Source organism: Balaenoptera ricei, chromosome X, assembly GCF_028023285.1.
Source record: "Balaenoptera ricei isolate mBalRic1 chromosome X, mBalRic1.hap2, whole genome shotgun sequence".
Taxonomy (NCBI): domain Eukaryota; kingdom Metazoa; phylum Chordata; class Mammalia; order Artiodactyla; family Balaenopteridae; genus Balaenoptera; species Balaenoptera ricei.
In genome coordinates this window covers 16,686,136-16,713,355 of record NC_082660.1, presented here as the reverse complement: position 1 = coordinate 16,713,355, position 27,220 = coordinate 16,686,136, and the positions used below count along the sequence as shown (strand labels likewise).

General features: G+C 44.0%; 2 protein-coding genes across 7 annotated transcripts in view; one reads left to right on the top strand and one right to left on the bottom strand.

The window, feature by feature from the left end:
- Positions 1-27,220, top strand: part of SH3KBP1 (SH3 domain containing kinase binding protein 1) — a 337,779-nt gene that overhangs the window by 153,128 nt on the left and 157,431 nt on the right. For all 6 annotated transcript variants that reach the window (XM_059911028.1, XM_059911030.1, XM_059911025.1 and 3 more), the window contains one exon: positions 20,572-20,675. In XM_059911028.1, the coding sequence (XP_059767011.1) occupies positions 20,572-20,675 (104 nt within the window). The remainder of the gene's footprint in view (positions 1-20,571; positions 20,676-27,220) is intronic.
- Positions 3,176-3,493, bottom strand: LOC132357516 (serum basic protease inhibitor-like). The gene has a single exon (XM_059911031.1). The coding sequence runs from the start codon at positions 3,491-3,493 to the stop codon at positions 3,176-3,178; it is 318 nt and encodes a 105-aa protein (XP_059767014.1).

Genomic DNA, 27,220 nt, shown 5'->3' with positions numbered 1-27,220 from the left:
AACCCAGATGAGCCAGCACTGGAAGTTCTGATTCTGTTTTGCGCGTATATGTACGCTTCAGAACATACTTCACCCTCGCCTCCTGAGCTTCGGCTCTATAGCCCTGACCTTCTTGCACAGAATTTGTGTGCAATTCACAGTTGTGCTTAAAAGCCTCCTTCCCACCTTCTCTCTTTCCTTTCTTCCTTCCCTGTCCCCCTGGCTCCCTCTCCATCCTCCCTCTGTGATGTCTTACTCTTTAAGCTCCATCCCATTCTGGAACTAGGCCCCGGGGTGTGCATATATCTGCGTATATTAAATGTGTGTCACCAGCTCTTATTTACATTTGTGGAGGCTTGACTGGAATAACACGGATCATTGAAATCCACGTTAGACCCACAGAAACCCTTTTGCGGTTTATTAGAAAGGCTTATGTAGGATGCTATTTCACTTTTCTCATTCCTTGCTGATCATCTCAGGTGGAGGTGTTAATAAATTAAAAAATGACCAACCTAAGCAGCAAGAAGGAAGAGAGGAAGAAAGGCAAGCCTCAGTTGGGTGGTTCCGCACGATCAATCTCTCCCTCTGCCTACATCTTCATAAATTATGAACTGTATCGATCTGTTCATATTGACGTATGGACTCATTCTATCAAAAGCCCAAGTTGAAGTGGAAAATGGAAAGTGATCATTTATTAGAGCTGAAGAGTGTCAGCTTTGTATTGAAACCAAACCAAACCAAACCAGACAGACTCGAATGGCCTCCCTTTCAACCTTTAGATTGCATATTGCCAGAGGCAGATGGGGTCTGGGTAACCAGCAAGACTTGATAACAGTTGACAAATATCCTATCCATTTTTGGTGGCTTAGAACTTGACTGTGAGTTCATTGAGGCTGGAAAACCATTTGTGTACCTTTTTCTCCCTTATACTTCTGCCCAGGATGAGTCAGAGACCTTCATTTGAGGACTTATGAGGCATTCGGATAGTTCACAGCTCTCACAGCCATTAGCAATCTTGCGAAGGTCATTTCACCTTTGAAGCATCGGTTTCTTCCTTTGCAGATTGGAAGGTTGATTGAGAAGTTTTCAGTATTTTTTAAATCTGGGGACCCTTTCTAAAAATTTTTGACTCTTTGGATGACAAATCTCCATATCTGCGTTAGCACATAACTAGGTCTTCAGATTAGGGTCATGGTACTGTTTTTATATAGTCCTGTGAAACATTTTAACCTGTGTGCCCTCATTTTGGCTATTAAGCCGTTTGGAATGTTAAAAAGCTAAAGGATCCCACTGTTCTCTTTGCAAACGCTATCCAGGGTCCCCAGGAAGGAATACTGGGATCCATTCTACGTATTCTCCACAACCCATTCGAGCTCCTATAGCCAACAAATGTTTGTTGGATGAATCAGGTTCCCACATGCCCTATCAGAAATTTCTGGAGAGCTTTAGAGGATTTTGGTTCTTTGCTGAGAAAGCCCCATGGTGGTTTTATTGGGTAATGAATTTAAAACAGTGTTTCTGCCTTTGGTAAGCCACTCGTTCTTGCCCACTGTACGGCAGTGCGGGTTCTTTACTCAGCTTGATTGTGCGGGGTTGAATGGGTGGTGAGATGTGTATTCATTTTGCGTTCACATTAGCATGTTTCAGAATCCTACCTCCCCCAAAGGCTTTTTTGTATCATCTCCATTTTTATTTCAGTAGGTGTGGGATAAAATCATTCATGGCAAATTGGGTTAAATTGCAAACTGTGGGTACCAATTCCATTCCCCCAACTTGGTAAGATGATGCCTGAAGACTGCTAGCTGAGTGATGTAGGTCCTTTAGCCTGTTTCATATTTCAAAATAAGGTTTTAATAAAGATATATAAAATCAGCTCAAGAAGGGACTTGAACAGGTATTTATACACCTATGTTCGTAGCAGCATTATTCACTATAGGCAAAAGGCGGGAGCAACCCAAGTGTCTGTGAATGGATGAATGGATAAACAAAAGTGCTCTATCCATGCAATGGAATATTATTCAGCCTTAAAAAGGAAGAAATTCTGATATATGCTACAACATGGATGAATCTTGAGAACATTATGCTAAGTGAAAGAAGCCAGTCATGAAAAGACAAATACTGTATGATCCCACTAGAATGAGGTCCCTATAGTAGTCAAATTCATAGAGACAGAAAGTAGAGTGGTGGTTACCAGTGGCTGGAGGGAGTGGGGAGATGGGGAGTTTTGTTTAATGGATATGGAATTTTAGTTTGGGATGATGAAAGAAGCTCTGGAGATGACTAGTGGTGATGGTTGGACAATAATGTGAATGTGCTTAATGCCAGTGAACTGTACCCTTAAAAGTGATTAGAGTGGTAAATTTTATGTATGTTTTACCACAATTTTAAAAAAGAATCAAGAATGATATGGCAAATACTCAACACCCTTCTACCTACCATCAGCTAAGAAATTTTAAAAATTAATAATTACCATTGGCATGTCATATATGTTACCCTACCTCAATTGAATTGTGTGTTTTTTGAGGAGTGAAGGATGACTTGGGTGATAGAATTCTGGGATAGGAAAACTTTCCTTCTGCTTTGTTTTCCGCTTGCATTTGTTAGCTAAAGACAAACATACTAAACAGGTAGGAAATTAGTAACCTTTTCCTGGCCTTTAAAATTAGTGTTTCTAGAAACTTATAAAAAGAAATCTTTCTAGAAACTTCTTTTACCCTTTGGGGCTGGATGAATATGGAGAAACAGTCAAGGGGAAAAACACTTAACTTACCAGGATAGAAGAATGATAGTGTATTTGCAGCCTTTATCTTTCCTGAGTGTGTGTGTGTGTGTGTGTGTGTGTGTGTGTGTGTGTGTGGTGTTTTTTTAATTAGAAAATGAATTTATTAAATATAAGGCCAGAGGTCGAAGCCACTGACAGATAATATGCAACATCACTGTGGGGAAAGGGGCTTCTTTAGTGAAAAGACCTGTGCCACCACTGACGCTCAGAACTGGATGTCAGAAATTCCATTCCTGCCCCCTCCGAGGAGTGCAGTGATGGTGGCGTGGGGGGTGCAGGTGAGGATGCAGTGAGGAAAGAGGCAGGGTTCTGCCGAGGAGGGTAGGTTTGAGAAGGGAGCAGAGGAGGAGACTCAAATCTTTCAGAGGCAGCCACAGCCCAGCCCTGTGGGGGACCTCCTAGGACTTCAGCATCTCAGGGGAGCACAGTTGCCCAGCTCTTCTGGGGCCTGTTGCAGCCACCGCAGGTGCTGATGCAGTCCTCCTTATCCAGGAAGTTGTTCTGCTTCCTTCTGCATCTGCCGTAAGCAGAGGTCTTGCAGAGCCTGGAGCTGGCGTTGTAGAAGTACCTGAAGAACAGGGCCCTGCAGGGACCCATGTAAGGAGGCTCCAGGCAGAAGGCAGGCTGCGGGGCTTGGGCAGGGGTATTGGTTTCATCCCTCTGGGTGCCAGCCGCCAGGGTGCCCAGGAGGACAGGAAGGGATGCAGAGAGGCAGAGCTGGCTCATCTTCATGGCCTTGCAGGAGGGCTTCTAAGTGTGTGTATTTTAAACATTTTTTGAGGACCTATTCTGTGCCAGGCATTGTTGTATCAGTTACCTCTTGCCACAGTAATGCTGCATAACAAATAACTATAAAACCTCAGTGGCAAACAACAGTAAGCGTTTATGGCTTCTGAATCTGGGATCAACTGGGAGCTAGCTGGGTAGTCTTTATGGTTTTGACCGGGCTTCCTCATGTGTCTGGAGGGCCGCTAGCATTTGGTTCGGCTTCAGCTGCAGGCCTGTGGCACCTCAGTCCTGCTCTGTGTGTCTTGCATGCTCCAGCAGGCTAGCTTGAGCACATTCATATGGCAATAGTGGAGGTGCAACAGAGCAAGTGGAAACATCCGAGTTCCCTTGAGGCCTGGGCTCCAAACTGGCACATTGCTACCTCCACTTCACTTTGTTTTCTAAGACAAGTCACATCAGGTGGGGAAATCTACTCTGTCTTTAAGACTCCCTCCTCCATGCTGCCCTGCCTGACTCCACAACACTTTAGATTACTGCCTCTTTCTGAAAACACTTGTTTTGCCTTCTATGTCTTTACCCCTCTCATCCCTGCTCTACCTCTTTCTCTGTTATATTTTGCCAACTCCTCAAGTGTAAGCTATTTTTATGGTTCTGTCTTTGGCATCTTTGATTCTGTCTACTCATTCCTGGGCTCAGCCACTGCCACAAAGCACACGAGTCCCCAAACCTCACCTCTGGGCCGGACCTCCCTCCTTGCTTCCCTCACCCTCACCTCCACTCTCAGCCACCCTGTTCTGGTTAGTGGTCTCGTGGCTGCAAGTCACAGACACCCTGGTTTCACCTGGCGTAGGTTGTAAGGAAATGTCTGTCTTGTACAACAGGAAGTCCAGAGGCAGAGCAGACTCCTTGGGGCCCAGGTTTCTTCTCCCTCCACCCTGCTTCTCGTTGAGTTGGCTTTGTGTTGTGGCCAGCAAATAGGGCAGTGGGCGTCCCTGGTTATACCTAGTGGGGGGAGGACAGGGGCTCTCTTCTTTCAGATGCTCAGGGCAGACCCATCTCTGTCTCTCACTGTGCCACCCTGGCTTAGGGCTGCCCACCCGCCCCTGCACCCATCCCTGGCTGGACCTAGCCCGGGGTTCGGTTGTCTGCCGTGGAGTCCCCAGCTGTCCCCACGTGGCCGAGCCTCAGATTCTCCTGCCTGTCGGACTCGCACTCCTGCTTGCTTCTTCATTTTCATTGGCAGCATCATCCCAGCCTTCAGTTCTTCCCATCAATGCTTCATTTTGGTTTTGAGATTATTACTAAAGGCTTGTTCAGGGCTGGGCTCTGGGCTAACCTCTCACAATCTACAAGGCGGCCGTCTCAGCTGCTGCTCACAGGAGTCTAGGATTTGAGAATCCAAGAGTCCCGGGCAGCAGGGGCAGTGGGGACAGTGGGATCAGGGTGAAGAGAGCATTGTGCTCTGGGTGCCGTGCTGTCCCATGGTGGTGGTGATGGGGGCACTTAGCCCTGCCTCAGAGGTCGTCAGGGAAGGCGTCTGAGAGGGGCTTGCTTCTAAGCTGACGATGCAAACTTAGCAATGTGTCTTGCTCTTCCTTAAAAGAAAAATCATCCCTGGTCTCTGATTTGGACCCTGACCTCTCCTTTCTGTAGACCAGAGGTTGGCAAATCCCAGCCCATGGGCCACATCTGGTGCTACCTATTTTTGGAAATAAAGTTTTATCGGCACATGGCCATGCCCCTTCATTTACATACGGTCTGTGGCTGCTTTTGCGCTACAGCCACAGAGTTAATTGGTTGCCACAGAGACTGTGTGGCCTGCAAAGCCGAAAATATTTCCTCTCTGGACCTTTACAGAACAAGTTTGCAAAGCCCTGCTGTAGACGGATAGGAAAACTCAATTCCTGCCCTCCAGGAAGTTTGATCTTGCAAAAGGAGACTTACTTAGGTATAGTATATAGAAAACTTGATCATGAAGCCTGTTGACGTAAAGATATTTAAGTGCTGGGCTTCCCTGGTGGCGCAGTGGTTAGGAATCCACCTGCCAATGCAGGGGACACGGGTTCAAGCCCTGGTCCAGGAAGATCCCACATGACACGCAGCAACTAAGCCCGTGCGCCACAACTACTGAGCCTGCGCTCTGGAGCCCGCTAGCCACAACTACTGAGCCTGCGTGCCACAACTACTGAAGCCCACGTGCCTAGAGCCCGTGCTCCACAACAAGAGAAGCCACTGCAAGGAGAAGCCTGCGCACCGCAATGAAGAGTAGCCCCTGCTTGCCACAACTAGAGAAAGCCCGTGCGCAGCAACGAAGACCCAACACAGCCAAAAATAAGTAAATAATTAAATTTATTCTAAAAAAAAAGATATTTAAGTGCTGAGGCAAGCGGTGCAGGCAAAAATCAGCGTTGTTGGAGGAATCCATGCGCACTTACTTCTCTCTACTTCTCTCCCTCTGCTCTTCCTTTCTCTATTCCACGAATGAATCTACATTCATTTTCTTGCCTCCAAATTTCTAGATTGACACCTTCTAGATTTACAGTTTCAAAATTTACACTTTTCATGACACTCATTTCCCTCCAGGGGGAGAGTAAAGGTGCAGATCGGTGTGGAAAATGAAAAGTATGAGTGTGAGATACCATTTTTAAAAATGTACCTTTGCTACTCTCCCGCATTTCCAAGGAAAGTAGGACTTGCTTCAATAAAGGAGAAAAACCTTTATTTGCCTTGAACAAAGAGATAACTATGTGTATCAATAAACTGTTTGTTTAGGGGGAAAAAATTCTCTTTAAAAACCTTTCCAGGGCTTCCCTGGTGGCGCAGTGGTTGAGAATCTGCCTGCCAATGCAGGGCACACGGGTTCGAGCCCTGGTCCGGGAAGATCCCACATGCCGCGGAGCATCTAGGCCCGTGAGCCACAATTACTGAGCCTGCGCGTCTGGAGCCTGTGCTCCGCAATAAGAGAGGCCGCGATAGTAAGAGGCCCGCGCACCGCGATGAAGAGTGGCCCCCGCTCGCCACAACTAGAGAAAGCCCTCGCACAGAAACGAAGACCCAACACAGCCATAAATAAATAAATAAATACATACATACATAAATTAAAAAAAAAAGTTTAAAAAAAAAAAAAACCTTTCCTTACAGGTAGCCGAGTGCCTTTATCTGCACTGCTCATTTGCCTAGAAACCCATCCTTTTCTGAATGACACTCCTCCAGAGGGGCCTTGGCAACAGAACTCTTTGTAGCCCCTAGAGGAAGCCCACAGTAACGGGTTTTGTTCTGATCACAACAAAGTCGCCTGCTCTGACGTAGAGAATGGACTTGACACGGGGAAGAGGGAAGGGTAAGCTGGGATGAAGTGAGAGAGTGGCATGGACATATATACACTACCAAATGTAAAATAGATAGCTAGTGGGAAGCAGCCGCATAGCACAGGGAGATCAGCTCGGTGCTTTGTGACCACCTAGAGGGGTGGGTTAGGGAGGGTGGGAGGGAGACGCAAGAGGGAAGAGATAGGGGAATATATGTATATGTATAGGTGATTCACTTTGTTATAAAGCAGAAACTAACACACCATTGTAAAGCAATTATACTCCAATAAAGATGTTAAAAAAAAATCGCCTGCTCTGTAAGGCAGCTTTTGTGCTATAGTGTTGTATAGACCTCACTGCTCTTTTCTTAAAATTTAAGTTGTACATTTTGTTTTAGATTCACCCTAAGTTTTCTTTGTTAGACTTATTTTAAAAATAATACATGCTCAGTGTGAAAAATTAATAAAAGAATGTCATGGTAACAAAAGTCAAAAAGTAACTTAAAATCCCTTTCCTCATTCATATTCCCCAGAGGAGACCTGGCTCGTGGTTATCTCCTCAGAAGATCTCCACCCATGTCTATTGGGATGAACCATAAGAAATTGCAGAGATTCGACCACAGAAGTGTCAGTTTCACATGGTACGACCTAATCTAAGCACATAGTGATACAGGCATATTGGTATTTTAAAAAAATACAGATAGCATCATGCTGTTTATAGTGTATTGCAATTCGTGACGTTAGGTTGAAGAGACTCTTGGAACTCTTGGCATAGCGGTTCGTTTAGAGCAGTGCCACTGTTTAATAGTCCACCTGTAGATACACCGTGACTTGACTAACTAGTTCCCTGATTGAAGGACGTTTAGGATGATTCTGGTTTTTCACTCTTCTGAACAAGGTAGCACTGAGCATTGTGCATATATCTTTGTACATTTCATGTAAGTTATCTGGAGCATAGCTTCCTAAAAGTGGTATTGCTCTTTTCTGGATTTTAATTTTTTTTTTTTTTTAAGAACTGGTCGGATGCCTCTGGTCTCAGTTGGACTTGCTGACCTTAGGGTCCTTCATCCTCCAGTGATACCACAAAGATGGACCTCGGTGGAAGCCAGGCAGCCCATCCAGGCAAATCCTGTGCAGTTATAAACACTGGCACAAGCTTCCCTCCCTTCATGGAACATTCGTGCACTGACTGCCCAGCGGGCACTGGGGATATGCGCGCAGAGAAGACAGCGCGGCTGACTCGGGCTGGGAGGAAGAGGTGTATCTGGAGGTCTGTGGGTGCACGGAAGCCCAAGTGACCTCTCTATCCTGGGGCGGCAGGGGGACCTTGTGATGCTTTCCGTAACTTTACTGGTTTGAAAAAGGAGAGAAACGCAGGGCTTGGTTGGAGGGGGGACATTGAGGCGGTGGCAGGTGGCAGCCTGCAAATTAGCTGTGCTGGCCTTCGTGGAGGGGAGCAATGGGCATTGAGCTCAGCTGAGCCAAGGTGCCAGATGACAGAGCAGGGCTCTCGCCAGCCACTGACCCTGGTAATAAGAGGGCACTTGGCCAGCAGCCTCCTGAACACTGTGCCACACGGCTGTTCGTGGATCAGGACCTGTCAAGTTGCCCAATGTGGTTCTTCTTTTTTTTTAAATGTATTTATTTTTATTATTTATTTTATTTTTGGTTGCGTTGGGTCTTCGTTGCTGCACGTGAGCTTTCTCTAGTTGCGGTGAGCGGGGGCTACTCTTCGTTGCGGTGTGAGGGCTTCTCATTGTGGGGGCTTCTCTTGTTGTGGAGCACGGGCTCTAGGTGCACGGGCTCCAGTAGTTGTGGCTCATGGGCTCTAGAGCGCAGGCTCAGTAGTTGTGGCACATGGGCTTAGCTGCTCCGCGGCATGTGGGATCTTCCTGGACCAGGGCTCGAACCCGTGTCCCCTGCATTGGCAGGCGGATTTGTAACCACTGCATCACCAGGGAAGCCCACCCAATGTGGTTCTTCTGTCATGATGTGCTGCTCCAAAGTCTGTGAAACATTACGGCAGACAGAGTCCAAATGTCATGTTTACTGCTTTATTTTATATGTGTGTGTGTGTGTGTGTGTGTGTGTGTGTGTGTGTGTGTGTGTCTGTATAATTCCCCCTTGCACCTTTGAGTTTCCTTGCAAACCATCATCTTGAGAGCAGGGATCAGAAGTTCTTAACTTTTTTTAATTTATGTATTTATGTATATATTTATTTATCTATCTATCTATCTATTTATTTATTTATGGCTGTGTTGGGTCTTCGTTTCTGTGCGAGGGCTTTCTCTAGTTGCGGCAAGCGGGGGCCACTCTTCATCGCGGTGCGCGGTCCTCTCACTATCACGGCCTCTCTTGTTGCGGAGCACAGGCTCCAGACGCGCAGGCTCAGTAATTGTGGCTCATGGGCCTAGTTGCTCCGCGGCATGTGGGATCCTCCCAGACCAAGGCTCGAACCCGTGTGCCCTGCATTAGCAGGCAGATTCTCAACCACTGCGCCACCAGGGAAGCCCTTAACTTTTTAAAAAATTGCTTGGGAACCTGTTTGCCAGTCTGGTGAAGCCTATGGACCCCTTCTCAGAATAATGTTTGTAAATGAATAAAATGAAATACATAGGATTACAAATGAATACAGTTATACTGAAATACAGGTATCAAAATATTGCAAAAACTTAAGCAATACATATTCCTTTATTCATGCATTAAATAGCAAGATCCAGCAGTGAGTCTACAAGCGATCATAATTTTGAAGTAGGGATGAGGGTAAATGATATTTCAAGGTAGCTGCAATGACCATGATGTGAACTGAAAATATCTCTCCACGTAATAGGGAATAAATAAAATCTACAGGTGCTGCTAATCCCAGTGTGGCTTGTTGTCTATATGCAGAGTGGAAAGAAAGACCAGGTTTCAGATAGAGGGTAGTGACAATAAAGATGTAATTTTCTTCCCATCTGTGTTGAGACCCCCTGAAATCTATCCACAAACCTCAGTTAAGAATCTCTGCTTTTAGAAACAGAAGAAGGAATTGGGATGAAAACCCCCATTTCCATCAAGAAAATTTATAAAACTTACACTTCCCCCCTCTTTATTCTGATAGGGATGAGAAAGGAAACTATATTAAAAATGAGTCAGAATTTAGCAAACATTTTGATTACCTGCAGTAAAGATCTTTCCCCTACTTCCTAAAGAGAAAGATACATGGAATTTTCTGTCATTCTCTAAATCTCCCAGGGCCATTTTTTGGTACTGATTTTGAGAACTGGGATCCTCCAGATTTGTTTATGGTGGGTATTTTCCCCTGCGAATTCTCTAGGCAAGAGAGGTGGACCCCAGATGAGGGTTTCTGGAATTTCCTAGACCTTTGTTACTGTTCTTGATATGCACGTGCACGTGAGCGCTCCCCATCACTCACTCTCCCCTCGTCTTGTTCCCTCTGCCTCCCCGCTTCACTGTAAAAGTTAGGGGTCTGATAGGTCCATTTGTCAGCAACAAAGTTTGAGAAGGCCTTTAAAAATAGAGATATTAGAGGGAGCGTGTTGGATAGAAAGGAGAAATCTTGTTTATGCTCAACAAATCACTTATATTTAGAATTTTCCTTCAGTTTCCCCTTTGAAATTCTGTATTCTTATTTCACTTGAATGACTCTGCATGGAGCATTTAAAAGTAGATCAAACAAAACTCTATAAATAATGTTGAATTCTTTGGGGCATTTTGCCCAAATCAGCCTTGCTAAAGCAGAGGAAAGCAGTGTGCTTTATGTATCAGATTTTCTCCTCTGAACTCCAGACTCCCTCCCCCAGAGAGATGGCGGCCTGCGCTGGGGGAATCGGTCCAGGGATGCTTTGGAGAATTGTCCCCCAGTGTGGTCTGCTGTGGGTCTGGTCATTTGGATTAAGGACTGTGCTGAAAGACCAAACCAAACCCTGGGACCAGCCTAAGGAGAGGGGAAAACCAGGAGGATGTTTAGAGATGCCGCTGAGTTTGTTCTCCAGTGTGATTCCTTTATCTCACTCTATTGGGAAGGGAAGGTTGGCAAACAGAAAATTGGTTGAACTGGTATAAATAGTGAACAAGGCTGCCTTTTAGCATATTCGTTCATGTAAAGACAATTGGAAAAAAGGGCAGGAGTCAGGTGGCAGCAAGCCCTTCTGTAAAGTAGGTCTGCTCTCATCATTCTAATCTTATACATGAGAAAAACTGAGGCTGAGAGCTCAAGTGGGCTGCACGGTGCGGTCGCAGTGCTGGGGCCACTGGGTTATCTGTCTTTTCGGTGTTGTGAGGCCCAGGATTCTCTTTATGTGCCTTAATGCTATCGTTATGAACCCCGTGTCCATGAGCTGGAAAATCAGAGTTCGTGTTTCCTTTCAGGCGGCTAATTCACACCAGTTTTATGAGTCAGTTTGAGGTGGAGGCCATTGTGGTTGGAGGAGTTCTTCATGCCCCTGGCGCCCATATTATATTATGTGGCTTCTGTGGAAATATCAGGTGACAGCGTTAACATTGAAAATATCCATGTGTAGCTCCTCTTAGCAGAAACTCAGCTTGTTAAATGGATGGCCCCTTTCTGTATTTCGCTTGCAGTAGAAACTTGATTCTTTTTTTTTTGGTCGTGTGTTAATTGGCTGACTTTAAGACTGCTTTCAGTGGCTTCTTTAAACAAGGCATTAGACTCTGAAGTTTCTAGGACTGAGGGAAGATCAGGGATTTGCGTCCCTCCCTCTCTTTCTAGATATCTGGCACCTGGGCTCACAGATTGATGGCGAGTGGGCATTCGTGATGAGACAGCATCCTCAGAACCATCGTGAGGCACACGTGGGTGTTGGTAAATGAGTTGCATTTGTTGAAAAAGGTGTGCATGAAAGCGTTAGAGGCGTCAGAGCTGAAGGCGTGGAGAAAAACATACACTGACACTCAGAGATATTTCAAATACAGTGGGATGCAGGCGGTGCTAGAGAAAAGCAATGGTTGTTAGAGGAACCCAGAGAAGGGGCCCCAACGGCAGAGAGTGTATGTGTGTGTGTGCCCTTCCATACCATCTTCTGTGCCTGCACAAGTGTGTTCGTGCACACACACTTTCCTTCTCTCATTCATTTAATTGTATTAGGCCCTAACATATCACTTGAATGTTGAATGAATCCATTTATTCATTAATAAGCATTTGTTGCATACTCTTGATAGGTTCTGGATAATAGGGTAAATAAAAGAGTCCCTGGTGGGAGTTAAGGAGGGAGGGAGGTGGTGTGTGTGTGTGTGTGTGTGTGTGTGTGTGTGTGTGTGTGTGTGCGAGCGTGCATGCGTTTGCAATGTGGGGATCATATACATATTATGTGATTTGGTCTTTTAACTTAATGTACGATGGGCACCTTTTACACAGCAGTACACATAGAGCTGCTTGCCCGGTTTAATTGGCTGCTGAGTTTCCCATGGCCTGGATAAACCATGATTAGTGGAGCCATTCCTTCACAGTGGACATTCAGGATGTTTCCTGTGTGGGTCTCTGTGTGTGTATGCATTTGCTATTAGAAGAAATGCTTCCCTGAACATGCTTACACATATATCTCTTCCTACTTGAAACAAGTATTTTCTGTCTTAAAGAGGACTAAATTTAAAATCAAATATACATCATTTCTTGTTGGGATCTAGCCCTGCTCTACTGTTAAGTATAATTGACAGTGGACCATAAACTTGGAAGAAGAGAGCAGTTAGGAGTATCTCAGGCACTGTTCAGTATCACCGATGCTTCGGGCTACCGTGTTGGTGGAGAACGAGACACCTTCAGCACAGTGGCAAGACTACAGGGGCCACCATCTTCCCATCCCTGCAATAGGTCAGGGTGGCATTGGCTTTTTTTTTTTAAATTGGCGAAATGCACATAACATAAAATATACCATCTTAACCATTTTGGCATTGGCTTTTAGTGGGCACCCTGCTTAACATCAAGTTGAGGCTTTAACTCTTTTCTTCCACCCTTCTGGTCCTTCTTCAGTGCTCCTTTGGGAATTTGTGTTCACAAAATCAGGGACTCACAGACAGAATGTGGACTAGGTGCTCATTAGTTCATTCATCCATCCATTTATCCAGAATGGATCACATGTCTGCTCTAATAGGCACTGAGCTAGGTACTGGGGTCAAAGACAAGTAAGAAAGGGTCATTGGCCCCCAGTGTCACCTGATGATGATACTGTGTGTCTACCTTTCCTTCCCTGCGTATCTGATTCCTCCCACCATGTTTTTCACACTTTCTCTTTCATCGTCCTCTGTTGGGCCCTCTGCCTGCCTCTGGGCTCCCTCCCCCACGCTGTTCTGCACACCCCTTCGCATCAGGCACTTCTCCCTAGATCACTGCCCTCCTCACATCTTCCTGCCACTTCTCTGCCCAGAAACGTCCTCTGGGCAGGATCTCATAAAATTAAGTCCTCATCCTTCGCTTGGTATCCAGAGTCCCCCGGAAGCACACTCCTGCTCTGTCTTCCTGGTATTATCTTGGGTTGGTGGAAGAAGAGGGCTGCAGACCACAACCTATTTTACTCATGGGCCTCGTACAAGTTATCCAGGCTGTCTGGGCCCATCCATCAAGATGGGGCCAGCACCCCTAACCTCATAGTGCTGGTGTGAGGACTTGAGGGGACGCACACGACGTGCCTAGCACGGTTCTTGGCACATAGCAGACACCTAGTCAACGTTCATTTCCTTCATCTCCAAGATTCAGTTGATTTTCCTTATGTGACTTTTGACTTCACCCACCTCCCTCCCTGTCCCCTGTGACTCAGAGGCCCTACTAAATGGTTCCCTCTTGGGTCTACATTTTCCTCCTGTGTTCTGGTGGGACTTAGGAGCAAATGAGCACTGGCATAGCTCTAACCTCTTTTCAGATGAACTTTGCCTTTGAAGGAGAAGGCAAATGGATTTACTGTTTTCTTCCCTGCGGAGATGTTGATGATACACATCCCTTGGAGAATCGAGCAGGCGCATCTCCAGGGACCAAACAGTGCTGGCTAATTAAATACTGTACATTTCCACTGCAACAGTCCAGCCACAGCCAAGAGAGGTCTGTAAGGAAAGACCCATGAGTTCCTTTTTTCCTGGTGTGCCATCAGCCTCTGAAGTGCCCTCCCCTTCGTCTGAGTTACATTACATTGGAAACAGGGTGATGCATGGGAATTTTTCCGGGAAAGGGTATGATGCTGGGTCCACAAAGTCAGTGATTCAGCTTTCTCTTCCCTTGCACCCAGAATGTACTGGATATCCTGAGTAAAATGGGTGATTCTCCACTTTTATTTAGTTCCCTTTGTATTGTTTTTCCATCCTGAAATAGGAAACCTGGCCCCTTGCATAAATTGATGTTTCCAACTCAAAAAACAGCTTCTTCAAGAATCCGGAATGCTGCTCAGTAACTTGGGGAGTTGCTGCACCCCTGGCAGTGTTTGCTAATTAATGATAGCAGAGACTACCATCTTTTCCATCCCCCGGCCCCAGGAACACATTTCCAGAGCTAGAGACTGCTTAGTACAACTGTCCCAAAGGCCTGTGAAATAAAAATCCCAGCACAGCAACATTCACCTGGGTTATGTATTAGGATAACATGGCCAAATAAGTATGATTTTTTTTCCCTTTGGGGAGAAGCCGAATATAGGGCCTGTATAGCATGGTCTGGAAGAGTCCCATTTATTTTTTGACAACTGACCTGTCTAGATGTCTCTCAACCCTGGCTCTATGCTAGAATCACCTGGGGAGTTCCTAAAATTCAGATGCCCAGGCTGCACCCCAGATCGGTGACTTCAGAGAATCTAGGGGTGGGGCCCAGGCATCTGTTTTTTTTCCTTTTCACCCTAAATATTTGATTTAGAAAAATTTCAAATGTACAGGAAAGTTGTAACAATAGTACAATGAACACCCATCTAGATTCACCCATTGTTAACATCGTGCCACATTTGCTTTCTCTCTCTCTTTCTCTTGCTGTATGTATATGTGTATACATATGTGACTGTATGTATGTGTACACACACACACACATTCCTTTTGTTTTTTCCTTAAGCAACTTGAAAGTACATTACAGATATCAAGACACTTCATCCCTAAATACTTCAGAACAAGGACATTCTCCTATGTAACTGCAATAGAATTTTTTTTTTGCAATAGAATTAACACACTCAGGAAATGTAACATTAATATAATGCTATTATCTAGTATTAGTCCATATCCAAATTCCCCCATTTCTTCCAATAATGTCCTTTATAACCTTTAAAAGAAACCCTGAATCCAGTTAAGGATTGCATTATATTTAGTTGTTAAATCTCTTTACTGTTTTAAGATCTAGAACAGTCCCCTAACCTTTAAAAAATCTTATGCGATATTGATTTTTAAAAGATTTTTTTTAAACCAGGTCAGTTTTTGTCAACTGTCCCTCATTTTGGATTTGCATGATCTGGATTTGGCATGTTTCTTCACGGTCAGATTTCAGTTAAACATTTTGGGCGGGAGCGTTCTGTAGGTGATGTTAAGCCCTTCTCAGTGCATCACGTAAGGAGGCACCTGATGTTAATTTGTCCCATCATTGATGACATGAACTTTGAGGCTGTGTCTGCCAGGTTTCTCCATACTCAGGAGACCATTTCCTTTTGTAATCAATGAATAATCTGTGGGGAGATACTTTGAGACTCTCTAAATATCCTAATCCCCAACAGGATTTCACCCAGTGGTTTTAGCAACCATTGATTCTTGCCAGAAACAATTGTTGCCATGATGGTTATAAAATGGTGATTATGTGTTTCTATCATTTCTACATGCATTAGTTGACATTCTTTTGTAAAGAAGAGCTTTCCCCTCTTGGCCCATACTTACCTATCTAATCTTATCCATTCATCTAGCTAGCTCTCAACCTAGCTACCTAGTGAATGTATCATTATGGGCTCATGAATTTTTTTTGAAATGAATAAATCCTTTAGTACATGCTGTTGTTGTCCCAGATTTGACCAGTGGAAGCCCCACCAAGCTGAGCCTTGTGTCCTTTACAAGTGACCCCTCAAGCCTTAGAGTGCTTCGTTAATATTGTCATAACCACATATTCCAGTCTCACTTTGTATTTTCTTTGCCCCAGCCCTGGAAGAAGCCATTTTTGTATGGAGACCTTGTTCCTTAGGGGCTGCTGTTAGGATGTTATGGGGAGTTTTATGAAAGCTCCGCAGGTGCTTTCAGGGTGCAACCAAGATTGAGAACCACTGGTTAGTGTCCTCCAAAGGGAGACCACTTGTTCCCAACAAGGTATTTTCCTGTTCTCACGTGTAATTAGTGGCTCTGATTCGTTGTTGAGGTTTAGATTTTTGTGGGCAGTGTCACTTGCGGAGTCAGGTTTAAATGCAGGCCCCTGGCCTCAACCTCAGAGAGTGCAGTTCCGTAGGTCTGCCTTGCAGGTCAACATTCTGACCCAGGTGGACCCCAGGCCATGTCTGGAGAAAATGCCAGAAGTAACCCTGAGGATTAGGGGCTTCTTCTGATGTTCCTCTTTGCTTCTATAAATGTTTTCTCTTTTGTAAAACGACATCAGGACACTGCTGTGTTTCCTAGGCATGTGGTGAGGCTCCATTTGATTAATTTAGTGAGTTTCTTGGAAATATCAACCCTGGTAGTTATACTCTTGTTCTGTCAAGGAGGATGTGAGATGAAAAAAAAAAAATAGACTGTATGAGTGTTGAAACTTTTCAGTTTACCCAAAGGTTTTTTTCAACCACTGCACTATTTGTTGTTATATTTTTGTGGTCATTGAATGAATTGACCTAGTAAAGTTTTCACATGTTGTAAGACCCCGGAAGGCTCTAAAATATAGATGTGTGTGCTGTTTCTGAGGCTGGGTCATGGCATCCTTTGCAGTTTCTGCTATTTCATTTTTAGAGAATGTGAATATACGACATTTCCTCCCCATCCAACCAGCTTTATTTCATTAAAATATGGGCCCCAGTTGCCAGCAGCTGTAAGAAAACGCTCCTGATTTGTGGTTTGTCACTTCCTGGTTTCACAACTTAACCATGTCCCATGTTAGCCCAGCTACTCCCTTCTGCAGTCTCAAGACTCATAGCCAAGGATTCTTCTTAAGAACAGTCAGACAGGGGAGGCAATCTCTGGAGTTGCATCTCCTGACTTGAAATCCCTGACCCTTCTAGCACTTTCTAGCTGTAAGACCTCTGGTAAAATACTCAGTCTCCTTGTCTGTAAAAGGGAGGGTCCAAGATCTACCCTCGAGGTTCAATGTGAGAATTAAATGCACTAATGCATATAAAGTCCTTAGTAGTCTCTGGGACACAGTAGGTGCTCAGTAAATGTTAGCTGTTACTATTTTATTAAACAAAGCTGGTCATGAATGGAAGGTGGTTACGAGATCTAATGAGGGAGTTGAAGGTGCCTGCCTTGTCACCTGTGTTTGCCTGTGTTCCTCTATATGAATGCATGTTCATGCATGTGTATTTTGTGGCCGTCATACAATATGGCAGTAAAGTAGAGAGACGTGTCAAGTATGCCTTATGAAGTCTGCCTCAGTCATACTTTTTTTGGTAAGCCATGTGCATGTGCCCATATACATTTGCTTGTATGTCCATAAAACTCGTGTCCGTTACTTCTTTCAATTATGTGTAAGGAGTTAAGTGGTCCTGCCTAAAAAACACACACAGTGGCAAAAAGAAAAAAGCCCGATGAAATGTATTAAAACTTGAGTTCGTGTGGATGGGGCTCTGGGCGTGAGGGTGGTAGCTTAAACGAAAGGATTCCGAACCACAACCTTGGGCAAGTCATGCATTTTTTTCCTCCAGTTTATACCAGCTATTGAAAGGGAATGACATTGTTGTCTACATACCTCTTCAAGGAAGGTCAAGACCAACTAGTAAACATCAGTGAAATACCAAGAAAGGAAAAAATGGCAAATGACATCCTTAAATTCCCTTAAATTTAAGATGGACAGAAGCCACTGAAATGCAGTGTCTCCTAACGTCAAATATTCCCCCCGAACTGGGTTTTACATTGGGTGGAACTGGCAAACAAGATTGAAACAGTAATTTGCAGAAGTCGAGGACTGGAAAGCAGCAGTGCAGGAGTTTGGGAGTTATCTGTAATGTGAAAGCCGTGGAGAAGCCCTAAGGCTGTGTTATGCAGTGTTGTGGGAAGCAGCTAAGTACAGATTGCAGAGAACTTGGGACGAGGTGTGAACTAAATTGGTTCATCCAGCATTGGAGTGAGAGCTCTGAACTCAGGCCAAGGACATACTGCCACTTACTAGATTGGTGACCTGGGGTAAGTCACTGAGCCCTACTTGTCTCATTTGTAAAATGTTTGCTCATTCTGGCTCTTTTCTTTTTAACTCATGTGGTTGGCAGGATAAGTTAGGGTGATGGGTATCAGGGGTGCTTTAGAAAAGATCACAAACTATCCCAGTGTCGGAGGGAATAATTGTTTCTGCTTGGGGTTGTGTCAGGTGACCTTTTCTACCAGTGACCTCTGGATACTTCCCTGTCGGGCTCACTTTTCTTGGTCTTGTATGTTGGCAGTGTGCTTTATAGGTCTTTATGCCACCAGTTGAATAACCTTAGAGGTAGTTAAGAAATACTGACTAGCCTGGCAGAGAGAGATTAGTAAGTGTGCTGTTCTTTCTGATTCCAGACAGGGCGTTACAGAATTCTGATGGAAAGATTTGGTTCGAGAGAAATATTATTCTGTTCTAGGTCCTGACTCTGCTGGGTTAGTCTTTTCTCGAAGAATATATCGCCTCTCCTTCACCCTTTGTGTAGTGTTGGGTTAGATGCTACTTTTTACAGAGGGTTCTGTGAAGATACGAACTTACATTTAACTAAGTTTTATGACTTCAGCTCACAGTAGGTCTTTAGATGTTATTTTTAAGTCACTTTGGTCAGGACTTTGGTGACCTCTGTGGTTATGAGTGTCGAGTTTCAGACATTTGTCATGTTTACTTGTTTCATATTCAGATTGTATCTGCAGAGTTTGTTTTGAACGTAACATGTAACAAATAAAGCTCTTAAAGATTTATACAACTTCATCTTAAGAGGTGTACATGAGGGCAGGGGAGTCACAGGGAGTAGGAGACAGGTGCCGAGATCACCTCGTCATCTAGACTTTCTTGGCTAGAATGAGAAATCTGTATCCTTTATGACAGAGGGTTTGCTTTGCCTTCCTTTGTGTTGGAAGCCAGGGAATAGCGGTGGAGTTCTTTGCCCTGGAGACCGCTCTTCCTGACTTCCCGCCTGCAAAGAGCCATCTGGGGTGAGCCCTCTGTCCCTGGGAGAGCCTTGGGCTGCCCTACTCTGCCCGCTGACGGTGCAGTTAGCACCTGGGAACTGGCCTGAGAGCTCTGCATTTGCTCTCATCGAGACCAGCCGGCTCGTGATTTCGCACAAAGGGGTGGAGTGTATTCACGTCGTCGCCTAAGATGTGATTAGACGAGATATTGATTCTGAACTTCTGCCCTCTTCCCTCTGTTCAACTCTGTTCTTCCTTAGTGAGGTTCAGGCAGAAAAAAAATGGAACAGAGAGAACTAGGCCACTGGCTTTTGATAAATATTGATCAGTGAGCACGTCAGATGTAGCAAAGGCCTGCCCCTTTGTATGATGTCACCCTGCATGGGGGTCTCAGCGTGGCCTGTGATCACTCCTGCGGGGACTTGCTCTCTCAGGGAAAGGTTAGAAAAGGAAAAGAATCCCTGTAGGCAGTATCCAAAAATAATGTAAGCATTTCTAAATGTGTTTCCTTGAAGTCGTTGATCCCTTTGGTTTTCAAGGCCATGCGGTGGCAGGAAGGGATGAGGTGAAGTGGTCAGCCTTGAGTGGCAAACTTCTGAGCAACGCTGGTCTCGGTTCCTCTCTCTTATCCACCTCTTCCCAGCTTGGGCCTCCACTGCCGTCTGTCTGTCTCTGCCCCGCCGCTCCCCGAGCCCCGTCACACACACACCACATGCGTGTTCTTTCCCCCCACAGTGCATGTCTGTGGCGTGGACAGTTGCATCTGTACTTGAACCGCTTTAAGCCAGGACCTCCCGGTTGGGCCACACTGGGTGAGTGAGATGCTGTGACCTTGAGGGTCCTTCAGTCAAGTGAAGTGTGGCCCTGGTTTTTATCTCGATGTGCCTGGGTTGGTTCTGTGTAAGCAGCCAGCGATCCTGCTAATGGATCCCCTGGGACAGAGGGAAGAGGACAAAAGTGGATTTGCTGAACCCCTGTGGGGCATTTGAAATGGTACCAAGAGGAGGCTGAAATGTAAATCAGCCTTTTCTTATCAGCCTGAGTTCCAGCATGTTAAAAGGGTGATGATTAGTAAGAAAAAGGCCAGGATACTTTATCTTTTCCTTTGCACATTTGGGAAAAATTTCCTCTGCCCTGCTAGCATTAGAAGCAGACCATTCTTTTTCCTCTGCCATATCACATCAGCTTTCATTAAAAGTCACCAGCAGCAAATACAAAGCCCTATCCACGGAAAACCGTTTAAGGCAACCCTGGGCTCCAGCGCTTCAGGGGTGGGGTTCTGCCTTCTGCACCAACGGATTGGTTTCTCATATCCATGCCTTTCTGACCCAGCAGCTTTTAAAAGACCAAGAAGCATTGCTCTGCTTTCTCCTGCCTCTCTCTCAGAGACCAGAGCTGCCATGCCTCTAGCCATGTCCCAGAGAGCATATTTGAAACAAGTCAGCTTAATTTGCCTGCATGCCTAGGATGCCTCTCTTTAAAATCTAATTTTGAGACAAGAGCTGTGTCTGAATATTTTGCTTTTCCCATGCAGGCGAGCGACGGAGGCGCCGGTGCCAGGTGGCGTTCAGCTACCTGCCCCAGAACGATGATGAGCTTGAGCTGAAAGTTGGCGACATCATAGAGGTGGTAGGAGAGGTACGTGTGCCAGGCGGGTGGGCGCGGTGGCCTCGCACGGGCTGTCAGAACCCACCCCTGGCTGGTTGGCCTTGCTGTGGGGGGCGTTAGAACTCAAGGGACCTTGGACATCACCTGGTTCAGTCTCTTCCAGAGGAAATTCCTCCAGAGAGGCCTGCCACCCAGCAGGGAAAGAAAAAGAAGTGGCATTTATTGAAGACCTAGTATGTGACAGTAGTGACAAGGTTCTTTACGCATGGGCCCATTGACTCATCGTAACCACTTTATTTTGTAGAAAAAGAAAGAGGCTCAAGAGACCCTAGAAGAGGCAGAGCTGAGGGTTGAAGCCAGGTCCACCTGGCTAGAGACCCTTGTTCTTTCCACTGCACTACATAACCTTGTTCCTGTGTGGTCCTGGCTGCTCGGAGCCAGCCCTGCTGGTGAAGTGTCCCACCAGACACTGGCATGGGCTTCTCAGGCTCCACTCCCTCAGGCCTGGAGGATCCTGGACTTCGAACTTAGAATCTGATCATTCATTCTGATTCAACATATGTATCTGTATATAGAAATACAGTTTTCCAGTTGCTTTGGTTTCCTGAATACCATTCAACCTTACAGAAACCCACGATTTCCTCCCCCCCGCAAAAAAAGGAAGCCAGAAGTCAAGGAGGAGGTTAAGGGTTAAGTGAACTATGACGTGGGTAGAAGTGGCAGGGCTGATGCTAGCAGCCAGATTTCTTGGCTCTCATATAAACATGAAGTGAGCATGCATCAAAGCTTTATTTAACTCACTAATGAGGGCATCTGCAAGATGGTAAGGCTGGCTCAAAGAGAATGGTGAAACAGCAAAGTATTTATAATGACTGAAAGAGAAGAAAACTTGATTAAGATTGCTAAGTTAGATGCACAACTACATAGCGTCCTGCAGGGTAGTGAAACTGTAACCTCTGAGGTTATCTTTTCTAGGGGATGAATCTCTTGCATCTCTGCTGGTCAAAGTTTATTTTCATGGTTATCTGACAAGACTCATTTGTTTTGCTTTTGGTTTTCTACCGGTTAACATCTACACTAAGAGAGTTGTAAACTATCTCATAAATAGTAAATAGTGTGTCAAGCAAAGATACCTGTCCCTAGAGAATCAATTAATGGGGTTCCCAGTGTGATAATGGGAGGACATGCAGTAACCCCTTTTGCCTATTTCCCAGCTTTGGATAATTTGTATTAGTATGTCATTCATTCATCATTTTTTTATTCCTGGTGCCAAGCAGAGCACATAGGAGACATTTGTTGAAAGCTGAATGTGTTAAAAATGAATGCACAGCAGAGTAGAACATTTGTGCCAATGGTAGAAGGACACAGTTCTTAAGACTGACACCATGGAAGAAATTCCAGAGGAAAAAATAAACAGTTGTGACTAAAAATAAAAGAGAGTTAAAATTTTGGTATGATTTGAAGAAAGTTTAGCTAAACAAAGAGGACAACAAACAGGAAAAAAATTTGCAATAAATTAAGATGAAAAGTTATTATGTATGTAACATATGAAAATATTTTAGAAAACTACTATAATAATGATAAAGTATAGATAGATCTGCTATAAACACACATCCCACAAAGGGAAATAAAAATCTTAACCATGAGAAAATGTTCTGCCCTGCTATTAATTAATCAAATTAAGACAATAATGGGTACCTCCTTTTGAAAATCCTAAAACAGATTTAGTGGTAAGACTTGGCAATGCTTAGAAGAACTGGTGACTTTGTATATCTTTATGATCCTTGTATGAAGCTACTTAACAAGCACATCAATAGCTCTAAAAATCTGAATTAATACCCTTTGACTCAGTAATCTTACTCCTAGGAATTTATCCAGGGAAATGGTCAACAGAAAAAGAATATGTGAAACATGTTAATTGCAGCAATGCTTGTGATAATGAAAAGTCATCAAGAAAGGGAATAGTTGTGTGAATTAAGTTATATTATCCAGCTAGAAGATCGTGAAGCCATTAAGATGGTAAACGCAGAGGCCTTTAAATCTGTATTTATTACAATGCTGTGCGTTGTAATTATGTTATATTCCACTAACCTGAGAGCTTTTCGACAGTAGGGATCTGGTTTTTATCTATCTTTATATTCATAGTACCTGGAACAGTGCCTGAAACCTAACATATACTTTAATAAATGCTTACTGAATAAGTAAATGAATAAATGGAAGTATGAAAAGTTTTTTTCAAAATAAATGAATAGATCAGCCACAGATTTGCATACAGTAGGATACAGTCGTCTAAAATCTATCTTTGTGCATGTGATCAAAGATGGAAAGGGACCCAGAATTGAAAATGGTTCTGTCATAGGAGATGATTTTTCCTTTAATGTTGTAATAATATTTTAAGAAATACAAATTAAGGTAAGGAAAATTATTAATAAATTTCTGGGAAATATTGCCCATTCTCAACTGCCTGTTGGCTCCAGGGAAGCCGAACGAGGGTCGCTAAAGGAGAGGAATGATTGCAGGGCTGTTATTCTCCTTGTCTGGAAGAAGAGCTTCACCACCATCTACGGTCCCAGCCTCCTTTCCATCCCTGCCAGTTCTGTGCTAGGCTTCATTCTGGGCTTGCTTCAAGCAGGAAAAAGGAAAATTAACTGTGTAGCCTATGCTATTTGTGTAAAACAAAACATAAAGGTTTACCTTCTAATCCATATTTTTAAAATTATATCATCAAAAATTAATTTCCCTATTGTTGAAATTTACTTGTCATATTGCAGATCCTGGGCCATTGTCACTGTATAATATAAAATCTGTCCTTTTCTCTTACATTGGGTGTTATTTAAATGCCATTGAGTAGCTATTGTCTAATTCCACTGAAGACTAAAAACAAAATAAACAAAAACCCCAAATAAACAAAAACCCTTAAATCACAGGAGCAGGTTGAGATAAGACCATAGTAATAGCTTTGCAGTACTATAGAATCAATCTATTGGTCAATAAAAATATAACATATTGTATTGTGTAGGTGTGTATATATATTTTTATTGATTGATTGATAGATTAATTCTACAGTATTCCAAAGCTATACAACACAAATGCCCATACTCCCTCCCACCCCAAGAGACAATTCCTAGGAAGACTTTGAATGTATGGACCGGTTTTTTAGAACAGTTGAATGAAGTAGAGAATCCTAAAAAATGATATACATATATCTTAACGTGTAATCTTAGCTTAAAATATAAAAATGTATGTTCGTCTGCCATTTGTCAACACAGCCTCGTAGGGCCAGGGCATTTCCCTTAACTATGGGTTTGCTGGTTTGAGTTCTATCCTCTCTGCATCCATGATGCATCCTCTGCTATTCCCACTGGCTTCTTTAAAGTGGATTGAGGACAACATAAGTGAAACAATCAGGGTTAATAATTCTTCTAAAGTTCTACACTCCCTCACCCCTAATCTCTTTTAGTTGTCTTTTTCTACACCTATTTTGGCACCGTTTTTTTTAAACCTTCAAATTATTATCCTATTCCTTCTCACCACTAGCTTTTTCTCTTCAGACCTACATATTTTGTACTCTTTAACCAAATTGTGTGCTAGCAGGAAGAGCAGTGGACGGAAACAGGTTTGGGTGGACACGGCCGTGACCCTTGGTAGGATGAACAGCCCTCTGGCAGAAGTTAGCAGCTCAGCTTGGATGGGTCTCTGCAGCGTGGCTAGAGGAGAAATGGAGAGTGTGGGGTGGTCCAGGGATGAGCGGGGTGAGCGAAGTGAAGGTTGCTCAGGAAGCGCTCACCACGCTTCTGCCTCCTGGCTGGTCTGCAGGGAGAAAAAAAAAGTCACTGTGAACTTAATGGGACTGGGCTGCCGATCCAAAAGGAAAGCTAACAGGCTAAATCCCTGGTAGGCATTTTTAAGGAAATCATTGTAAATACACACTTGTGACATTTTTGTCCAGCATGGGGATGATTGATCAGTGCAGGCGAAGTTCTGATGATAAGAACAGAGATGGCACATGGACTGGGTTACCAGGAGAAGTGGCATTTGAGGGCCACTGAAGTTTTGAAACTGGCTTGCTGGCCTATTTTTTGGGTTTGGTTTTTGCTTTAAAGTGCTTTGAAACCTCTTTGTTTTCCTATCTATGTTATCTAGAGCCTGGGAAAGGCGCTGCATTTCCTCTTGTGCTAGATGAGCTTGGTCTCATCCAGTCTCTCCTCGTGGTGGCCCAAGGGGTGTTCAGAGATTCTGGCTGTTGTTTGTTCTTTGTGGTTAGTTTTTGAGGTATTTCCCAGTGGTCCCCAGTCAGGCTGGCTAGAGACTGAAGGCTTCAGTTTCTGACTTAGAGCTTAACTTGGCCTTGTCGTTTGCAAAGAAAGGTCACTTGCATTTCCTAGAAACTTAGGCATCTTACTTCTTGTGCCATGGAGAGAGATTTGGTTCTCTCAGCAGGAGTTAAAGAGGCCCTTGAAATTCTTCAAAACTTTAACTCAATCAGACAACCTCTGTGGGTGTGGATGGGCAATTTGTCCTCCTTTCATTTTTGGTGTAAGAACTCTGAGTTCTCGCATGTGCAAAAGGAGGCCTTTTTGTTTTGTGCTTGCCCACGGGAAGTCACGTTCCTTTAAAAGCTGATTAATAGGTGATCAAAGCATACCTAAATTCTTACCCATTAAGGCACCCTTTGCTTTAGAAGGGTTTGTATCCCTTTTCAAAAAAAGATAACATTAATGTAAGATTTTTTAAATTGTAATTTGATAATCTAAAGAGCCCAGGCTGCTCTACAATTATTTTTCCAAATAACTTTGGGGTGTACATCTCTGATTTCCTAATGCACAGAGATGGTAGGACGTTCATATTAAGGAGGGGGAAGCCACGTTTAGAAGCAACGATGATTAGATTAGAATCATTGGCATACAAAACAGGCGACAACCACATAAAAGTAACATCTTTGCAAGTTTAAATGTATTTATAATAGATTGGCATAGCTATGGGAATTATCAAATATTTGAGTGCTTACTTGGTGAGAGAAACTGTGTTTACAGAGATCCAAAGATTTATTGAACAGAACTCTGCTTTGAAACATGCTTGGTATAGTCGGAGAGGGTAAGATATACTCAACTAAGAAGGTGACTAATAACCCGAGATACTGTTAGAGTGGCAAATAATGGTGCTGACAAGTGAGAGAGGAATTTGAAAACAAAGGTACTCAGTGAGAGGGAAGAAGATGCTTCCTAGAATAGGTGACATTTCAACTGGACATGTGGAAGGTGAGGAGTATTTGGATTCATTCAGCAAGCACAGTTGTATTGTGTAAGGCGCTGGGCTAGTCTCGAGGAAGGAGGGCAGGACGTTAGTACAGCTTTGCTCTGAGGTTGGGGATGACCTGTGAAGCTTTGGGAGCAGGTGTGTAGTACAGGAAGCAGGAGCTGGCAGATGCAATCAAATGGGGTGGAGGGAAAAATGACACTGCTGCCCACACTGAACTTTTATTTTTTAACATCTTTATTGGAGTATAATTGCTTTACAGTGGTGTGTTAGTTTCTGCTGTATAACAAAGTGAATCAGCTATACATATACATATATCCCCATATCTCCTCCCTCTTGCGTCTCCCTCCCTCCCACCCTCCCTATCCCACCCCTCTAGGTGGTCACAAAGCACCGAACTGATCTCCCTGTGCTATGCAGCTGCTTCCCACTAGCTATCTGTTTTACATTTGGTCGTGTATATGTGTTAATGCTACTCTCTCACTTCGTCCCAGTTTCCCCTTCCCCCTCCCCGTGTCCTCAGGTCCATTCTCTACATCTGCACACTGAACTTTTAAAGGAACACCCCCTTCAAAGTTTCCTTACGTGTGGCTGTTCTAAGGTGAACGCGTCCCCATAGACAATTCACTCACCTGGGAATAGTTACAGGATAAAGCTTCAGGATCTTGACTCATCAGAAAGGTTATCTTTCTGGCTTGATTTATTATTTGCTCATATTTTCAAGCTGGAATGATAGTAAGGATAGCCTAGAGTCATTTAGGAATCTGGGGACCTGTAGACTAGCCCATAGCTGTATTGAAGGACAGGACTTTCAAGCATTGCTGAAGAATGTCTGTAAGAGCCCTACCAGAAACCCTTGCCACTGTCAGGAAAATCATGGATGTTGCTCTGTCTCATTGGACAGAGTCTTAAATAGAAATCATTTATTTTTTTTCTTAGGTCATTTCCCTCTGGATGACCCTACAGATTTCTCTTTTGAGGGACCCCCTCATGTGGAATAGGCTTATTCTCAAAAGAATAAGGGGAGGGGATAAAAATCAACTTCCTTTGTGTATGGGAATGTTCTGGCCCTGCCTGGAAGAGGTAATTAGACAATGAAGGACATAGGAATTGGGGGAAAATATTGGCGCAGGCATTTAGAACCAAGATAACACTTGTTTATAGTTGGCATGACTAGCTTTCCATGTCCCCAGATCAACAGGGATGGTTATTTAAAGCAATAAAAATAGAAAATAATGTAGGTATTTATGACTTCAGGAAGTGGTTCCCTCAAAAATATTTTTCCCACTAATTCCACAAATAGAAAAGGATGTTTTCTA

What these genes read in the sequence shown, in the direction of transcription:
- LOC132357516 (XM_059911031.1), bottom strand. Translation starts at nt 3,493, where the DNA reads ATGAAGATGAGCCAGCTCTGCCTCTCTGCATCCCTTCCTGTCCTCCTG.